At 35.7% G+C, this 8,258-nt stretch overlaps 1 protein-coding gene across 1 annotated transcript; it reads right to left on the minus strand.

Moving 5' to 3' along the window:
- Positions 1-442: 442 nt before the first annotated feature.
- On the minus strand, positions 443-7,120 carry cfap210 (cilia and flagella associated protein 210). Its single transcript, XM_084422388.1, has 9 exons — positions 6,884-7,120; positions 6,579-6,778; positions 5,084-5,257; positions 4,799-5,004; positions 3,539-3,695; positions 3,312-3,451; positions 1,568-1,760; positions 1,151-1,315; positions 443-1,066 (listed from the first exon to the last, which is right to left on the minus strand). The coding sequence occupies exons 1-9, from the start codon at positions 6,948-6,950 to the stop codon at positions 713-715; spliced, it is 1,656 nt and encodes a 551-aa protein (XP_084278514.1). The 5' UTR covers positions 6,951-7,120; the 3' UTR covers positions 443-712.
- Between the last annotated feature and the right edge of the window lie 1,138 nt (positions 7,121-8,258).

Here is an 8,258-nt window from a genome sequence, read left to right on the forward strand (position 1 = left end):
GACGTTCTGATGACGTCCGCAAATTTTGGTCGCTTTATTACGTTCCGATGGTGACGTCCGCATTTGGTCAGCTTTATAACTTTCTCTTACCTGCCATTTCCACAACACTTGCAAAATCCAGTCGCCCACGCGTTGCCGTTCATCATCAGAGCTGATACCTTGCAACTCAGACAAACGAAAAATCTTACTAAAATATTATCCCATATCGGATTTAAAAGGGGATTTGTTTATTCCTTAAAATTCCTTTAAATTTATTGTGATAACGGATTTTATCCAGAAACCATGGTTTTTGTTTTGCAGATTGACATTATAGTTATCTTGTTTATTATATATATGGATATAACACCTATCTTAGTTATTGCATGTGTTCGTCTTGTATAATGAGAAAGAAAAAAAAAGAATAAAGAAAAAGAAAAAAGAAGATATATACATTCTATTTTTTCGCATCCCAAGGCAAAGTCGTACTTTAATTTGACTGCTTTCAGTTTAGTTTGTTTTAAAATAGTCCTCAAGTTTCTCTGAATACTACTTTCAGGACTTATTTATAATATTACTACTTACTTTCTTTGAGGAATCCATACATCAGAATATTTCGAAACATACTTATAAAACATCCAATTTGATATTGTAATAAAATTGCAGCAATTAACATTTCTTTTGCATAAAATCTTAATTGTTGCAATAGCCAGACAGAGTCGTTATAACAACTAGATTACCAGGTAAATCCTAGTCTTTTCTTGGACTTCTGAATGTCATCGGTCTCATTCAGCTCTTTTATGTTTTGAGTGGTGCCGTTCACATAAGTGGGCATCTGAACACCCGACTCATCATGGACTAGATAGCTTGGTCTAAGTCCACCGAACATGGGCCCCAGGCCCCCTCCGATGCCCTCTCTGCCAGCCTTCAGGAGCGGGTAGATGTTTCTCCCTGCCTTCTCGGCCGTTTCGACGACTTGTTTGGCGTATTTCTGGAACTGGTTTTCCTCCTCAACAATGAGAGCGGTGTTCTTCGCCACAAAGTCCTTCTGTTCTTTTTTCGTACGGTGATGCTTTGCACGTTTTGCAGCCTTTACAAAACCAATGTTGCATTAGAGAGAAATTATGAGTTCAGCGCATAAAATAAAACATATTAAGAGCTACAGTATACCCACCATTTCTTGCATGTAGATGTCTTGGAGTGCTTTTCCTTCTTCTTTAGCTTTTCGAGCTTTAAGTTCTTGCTTTTCCATGAAGATTTTATCTGCTTCCTTCTTTGCATTCAGCATCTCCAGAGCTTTCTGTTTTTCTTCCTCTGCCTTTCGTTCCAGCTCTTGCCTCTGATATAGAGTTGAGAAAAATGTTTATTTCAATAAATGCATTTCAAATGATATATATAAACAGTGTGATGCTCATAAACCCAACATCACTGTGGTAAAATATCACTGTAATACATGGCCTCTTGTGGCTATACTTAAATAATTTAAGTAAATTTAAATAATCATGCATCCATTACTAGGCAAAGCATAACATTGAAATCATGCATTTCATTTTATTTACATGTATAAAAACAAGAGGAATAGGTCATTTACCATGGATTCTCTGTGTGCAGCGATAGATTTCAACACGGCTGCATGTTTTTCTTCTTTCTCACGCTGCACTCGGGCCTGTCTGGCCTCGCGTTCAGCGACTGCTTTTGCGATGATCTCTTCTTCATTGCTGATTTCTTCTTGCTTCTGCACGGCTAACTTCTGTATAATAGTCTCTCTGTGTCTTTGAAGCTCTCTAAAGCAAAAAGAAAGACAAAAACAAGCTCAGTTCTGAGACAAAGCAAGCAGTGGAAAGAATTATATTTTCTCTCCAGGCTTCCCACACTTCACCCACACACTGAATTTCCATGATTTCAATAACCTTCCCAGTTAGATGCGATTCATGAATAAGTTGTAAGAATGTGGATGTCAAATAGTAAGTTGGGTAACAATCTTTTGATTTAATGTAATTTATTTACTTTTGTATAAATGTTCCCAAAAGACCTTTCACAGACAAATTAAAGATTGGATCTGGTTTGCAAGCAAGTTTGACTTGAAATATTTGAGTAAGCTAATTCATACGCAACTTAAAATTATCATGTAATCTCAACTTAAATATTTTAGTAGTGGAAACTTGGCTAGCTTTAACCAGCAAATTCAATAAGTGCTACCTAGCTAATTGGTGACTGAATGCTTTCATAGCATCAGCATATCATAGCACTTGCTGAATGAGTACAGCAACTTGAAACATTTAACAATGTTAAATCACCACTCGTCACCAGCCATGATGGTAACCCCCTAAAAAACCCAACAACAAAAACTCTTCTAAACTATAGCATTACAAAACATTAAACACTACTAAATCTCCCACTTAACATTAATCTGGCATTATATGTCATAACATTATATGACACTTCATTTTAGCATTTACTCTCCCTTTTGAGTGCCATGGCAAAGCTTGCTGGGAAATTGAAATCCCAGCCCAGTTTCAGTTAAATTTAAGTTTATCAAAATTAAAAGAAACAAGTTCATAGAACTCAAAACAATGAAACAATTCAACTTACTTAAAATGTGTCAGTTTTGTGATACTTAGTTTTAAATGTTTCATTTTTAATTTTAATTTGAAGTATCTTATGTTAATTTGATGGAACTAATTTGTATAATTTGAGTTGGCCCAACTCAAAACAATTAATTATTTTGAGCGTTAGGGTTTACAGTTATAATAATTAATATTAGATGAGAAACTTAACATTAAACTTAGAAATGTTGCCTTGGCAACTAACTGAAATAACATTTCAATTTGTAAGTTGAAGTACTAAAATAACTAAAACTGAAATAAATATAAAATAAAACTCAAAAGAAATATATATAAAATAAAATAAAAAACGAATTAAAAAAATGACAAAAGCACATACCACATTTCCTAATACAAACTGAAAATATACAAATAAAAGGTCATTCAAAACATTACTAAATACTATATACTATAAATAATACTAAAATAACACTGAAAGCCCATGATCTCTAGAGATTCACAGTTTTAAAGTAACAAAAATGCCTAAAATGCACCCAAAGTGATTTTATCTATTATTTAGCATTTAATATATCAAGTTTAGTATGGGTTGGAAGTGTTTAACATAAATAATCAGCATGCTGTGTGTTTTAGCCCTCATAATTGTAAGAAAATGCTCCTGAAAATCAATTGCAGGGAGCAAAATAAAGAAGTTAATTTCTGACACTAATGAGAATCCTGTCATTAATATCCACCACAGGACGCATTTCCATTGTCTTATGTAGGCTACAATACCTAAATATTTCCTCCTGCTTTTCTTTCCTCATCCTCGTCACTTTCTCTTTATGGCTGGCGAGCTGCTTTCTTTTCTCCTCCTCTTCCTCCTCCCTCCGAGCCTCTGCTGCTTTCATCAGCTCTCTGTTGGTCAATTGGTCCTGATGGAAGACAGAAGAAGGGATTTCAAAACAGCATCTGATTCAATCTGCTTTTACAGTGTGAATGCTGTCCAACAACCGCCTTACACGAAAAGCATTCATTGTGCTTCTCTTCTCTTCCTGATTCTTGCGCTCTTTCATGGACTGTTCCCACAGATGAAGATCTCTGAGTCGCTCGATTTCTTCAGCCTCCCTTTTGATCTCCTGCCTCTCCTGCTCTTTCTTCATTTCATGATCCTTAAACCTAATAAAGCAGGAAACATCAGATACTTTGTCCTTTAAGGTAATTCCCAGCTAACAGGGAATGTTCTCAGAACATTAGATAAGGTTCTCTCAAAGTTACGTTCGTTCAAAGTTATCTGGTCTTTAATCATGTTCTCAAAACATTAACACAAAAACATTATTTATACATAATTCGTGAAGTGTTTTTTTTTTTTTTTTTATGAAAAGTTTTAGTTGGACAATCGTCTAACTTTTTTTTAATGTTACTAATTATTTCAGCACGTTCAGAGAACATTCAAAAGCAGTGCTCGGGGTATTGCATTACTTAATAAGATTACTTTTTTCAAGTAACGAGTTACTTTACATATACATTACTTTTAAATTTACAACAAAATATCCGAGTTAATATTTCAAATAAGTAACACACGTTTTCCCATTTATGGACTGATAGCTCTCCTGTTCCCATGTTGAGAGAAATCGGGAGTAAGTGCAGAGGCGTTTGAGTGTAAACATGATGGTTATTGCATCTCACTTGCACAAAAACATATTCAGCATTCCTCAAAATAAATAAAAACAGTAAAAACTCAGAATATGGCAATATGTCAAATAATACAACTATGCATTTAATCTCACTTTATTAAGCAATGCCTTTACTGTTGACCTTTGATGTTTCAATTACTAATAATCAAAAATGACTTTAGATGAACAACACATTTGTGTTTCATTTTTTTTTATTGCTGAAATACCCATGCGAAAAAGAAGTATGCTTCAAGTTCATTTTATGAAGTATACTTAAGTAATGTTCAAGTATATTTTAAATATACTTTATGTAGTAAGTATACTAATATCAATGTGTACTGTGTACTGCTTGGGACTAAATTGGCCCACTTTTAGTATATAAAAGTATACGTTTAAGTGTACTATAAGTGTAAGAGTAGTAAACTTTAAGTACACAACTAGGTTTCTCATTTGTAATGCATCTGTACTACAAGTGAACTTATAAGTATGCTAGTAGTTTACTATTTTAATACAAGTAGTACATTTTTTAGTTTATAGAGCATATTTTTGTTAGCTGTGTTTTTGCCAAATGCATTGAAGCAGGAATGCACTTTAATTTCTCCTTACTGTAGTTTCAAGCTCTCAGAAATGGCCAGTTGGTCTTGTTTCCTCTGCAGTGCTTTCTGCTGCTCCTGCTGGACAGCCTGGTCTTCTCTGGAAGCCATTTTGGTCAAGATATCTCTGTCAACGTCTTTGCTGGCATTCTGCTTCATGCGTTTTAGCTCGATCTGAGCCTCCCTTTCCTTCAGAACCTCCGCCAGCATCAGAGCGCTCTATAAAAACAAGAGGATAGTTTCTACCAACATTTTACCACAGAAAACGATTTGTGATCTACTAACGTAAGACACAAACATGGAAGCCTTTCACTCGGTCGTTCTGGTAGTACTGCTGGGTTTTTGCTTTCTCAATGGCCTCCTTTCGGATCTGGGCCTGGTATTTCGCTTCTTCTATGTCATGTAGTTTCTTCTCCTCTTCTTCGAGCGCCTCTCGGATTTTTTTCGCCTCTAGCTTTTTTTGTCGTTGTCCCTGTAAGGACAAAATCAGATTTGCTTGTTGTACTTTGTTACTGTATACATCAAGTCTCATATTGACCCTCAGAGACCCAGGTATTGTTTTATTTATTTTTTTACTTATGAAAAACTAAAATATCACATCAAGATGACATTCAAATTACAATTTAACATTATACCAAATTGTAACAAGCTTAATATTATAATAGGGGCACAGACACAAAAAGAAAATTAGACAGAGAGAAGTATAAATAAGGCTATATAAATAATAAAAAATAATAAAAAGTATCTACACATGGTCAAAAGAATAAATAATGGTAACGTTCTTTTTGGGTTTAGTTTGTGTTTTAGTTTTGTTCCCGTTTTCCTGTGAGCCTTGTCATTTGACTTAGTTTCCCAGTGTGTTTGATTAATCATTCCTTTCACCTGTTGTACAATTAATTAGCTCTTTTGTTTGCTCTGTGTATTTAAGACCTCAGTTTGAGTTAGTTCCAGTGTTGTTTGTATTAAGTGTAATGGTTATTCTGTTTCTCCTGCATGTTCCCATTGGTGATTAAAGCACTCTTTGTTTATCTCTGACTTGTGCATGTGGTACTACATGTGACAACTGTATAGTAAGTTCACCATTAGTTAGGCTAAGTACAACGCTTAACAGGAACTAACAATGAAAAATAATTCTAAAACATTTATTGATCTTAGTTTGTTAATTTTATTAATACATTTTTTTAAATCAAAAGCTAACATGAACTAACAATAAACAGCTGTATTTTAATAATTAACATTAACAAGGATTTAAGATATACTGTAACAAATGAATTTCAAATTAGTTTTACTTAATGCATTAACTAATATTGTAAAGTGTAACCTGAAAACATTCTAAACACAAACGGCATACAAAGTAAACAGGAGTACTAACAAAATAGTATAATACATTATACATACGAGCTAAAAAATCCAACCAAATAACAGCTTTTTATAATTATTTCTTAATAAAGACTTATATAAATAAAAATAGAAGACTTAATAAAGTAAAATTAGACTTAATAAAGGAAAAAGGCCTATTTTCCTTGTGTGTTTAGGTCAATAAAAAGCATGATGTTTACGCATATGTAGGTTTAGGGTAAATTTGGGTTTTTCAAGCAAGTATTATTGTTCAGTGAGTCTAATGCAAGAAAAAAAAAATTGTGTGCACGATTTACTAATTCGTACCCTCGATTTAGCCTACAATTTTTTCCAGCATGTCATGTGCGGGGCTCCGTAAATAACTTTCTTATACTGTCTATGGTAAATAAGAGAGCTACAAATGCAGTGATTCCAGTGCGATGCTCATTGCTCACAGCTATGGTGTTGGACCAGTGTTTGACGAGCTCTTTAGAGCGCATGTGCAGCGCCTCCCGCTGTTCAGCTGCTGCTATGACACTTCTATCGTGATGATTCACACCGTTCACACTGTCCTGCACGCGCTGCCATTCAGTTTTGGACAAAACTACCACTTGACGAAGGTCTGCTTCGGTTTTCCCCATCTCCGAACTCACAACTGTATGCATTCGACACAACACATTTCCAAGTTATTATAAAAGCTCTAATTATTATACGTTATTTTCAGATATTTTGTTGCACAGTTAGTATTTTTAATTCTCACCTTGTTTACTCGAGCCTTTCCTCCGACCGTACTGGACGACACCTGTTCTTACTAAGGCTGTTGACATTTTAACTCCTCACATTCGTTGATCTAGCTGTATATTGAGATGCTTTTATATTTTTATTCCTTCACACGTCGACGAACTTGGCTAACGTTGGTAACATGCTCGGACTCTACACTGTGGTGCTCGGCAACCACTTAAACTTTTGTTACACCGTTACCCAGCAACCCAGGGGTGTGTATGGAGTTAATATTGTGCCATAATTAAACAAACAAATCCAGCATTTTGCAAACAAACTCGATCTGCTTTGCAAAGGAAAACTCGACTCGCAAACAAACAGAAAGCAATGTGCAAGTACAAAGGTAAATTTGAGCGAAAATGCAGTGGAGTTACAAATATGCATTGTGTTTTACAAATATAAATAAATGAGCCTAGATCATATTTCACAAATAAATACAACCCATCCTACAAATTGCATGTAACCTTGGCTTTTTATGAGATCTCTCGGCTCGATTTTCTCACAAATGTGTCCAGGCAGATTTTCTCACAAATGCAGTTGAGCAACTTCCTCTTCTAAAACAGTAGATGGCGCTAAGATAGGGGATTAATTTAGCGTTAGTCTCCTGGGAGCAGGGGGGGGGGCAGGGTTTCATATTATTTTGAAGCTTCCCCGGGCGCCGCCATTGGCTAGCGGACCATCACCTGCTGTTAGCATCCCATTGACTCCCATTCATTTTGGCGTCACTTTGACAGCGAATAACTTTACATCTGAGGCGTTTAAAGACTCCATTTGTCCATTATTTATTTCTAAAGAAACACGAAAATGTATAAAAGGCTCCATTACGTTGTATCTTACGTTATGGCCCCGTAGAAGCAGTTTTTGTAAAAATAGGCTAACGATTGCGTCATAACCACGCGACTCTCTGTCGCACAGTAGAGAGATTACCGTATGGACAGGAGGAGAAGCTCGTGGGCAATCGGGGGGACGTGGAGGCAAAATGACAAAATAATTAATCAGAAAACATAGCAAAAGTTGCTCCTGCTCCTAGCTCATGGACACCTCCTACTCACGCTCTCCGTCTCTGCAAGTTTCAGAAGGGAATGATTCAGATTTATCTTGGCACAGCTACTAGAAGACAGACAGGTTGCTCACGTCACATCTACGTCATCAAGCTCAGTTTGAGTCTGCGCAGTACGCTCGACCATCAGGAAGTTAGTGCTTCTAATTGACTTCACTTGTCTCCATTGAATCCAATGGGGTCGCTGTGTCCAGTTTATATACTGTCTATGCCTGGGAGAAGCACTGATTTGATTCGTATTTGTATGCACTAGATTTGGTATTTTTTCAAAGGTTACATGCAATTTGTAGGATGG

The sequence above is a fragment of the Rutilus rutilus genome (assembly GCF_951802725.1).
Source record: "Rutilus rutilus genome assembly, chromosome: 10".
Taxonomy (NCBI): domain Eukaryota; kingdom Metazoa; phylum Chordata; class Actinopteri; order Cypriniformes; family Leuciscidae; genus Rutilus; species Rutilus rutilus.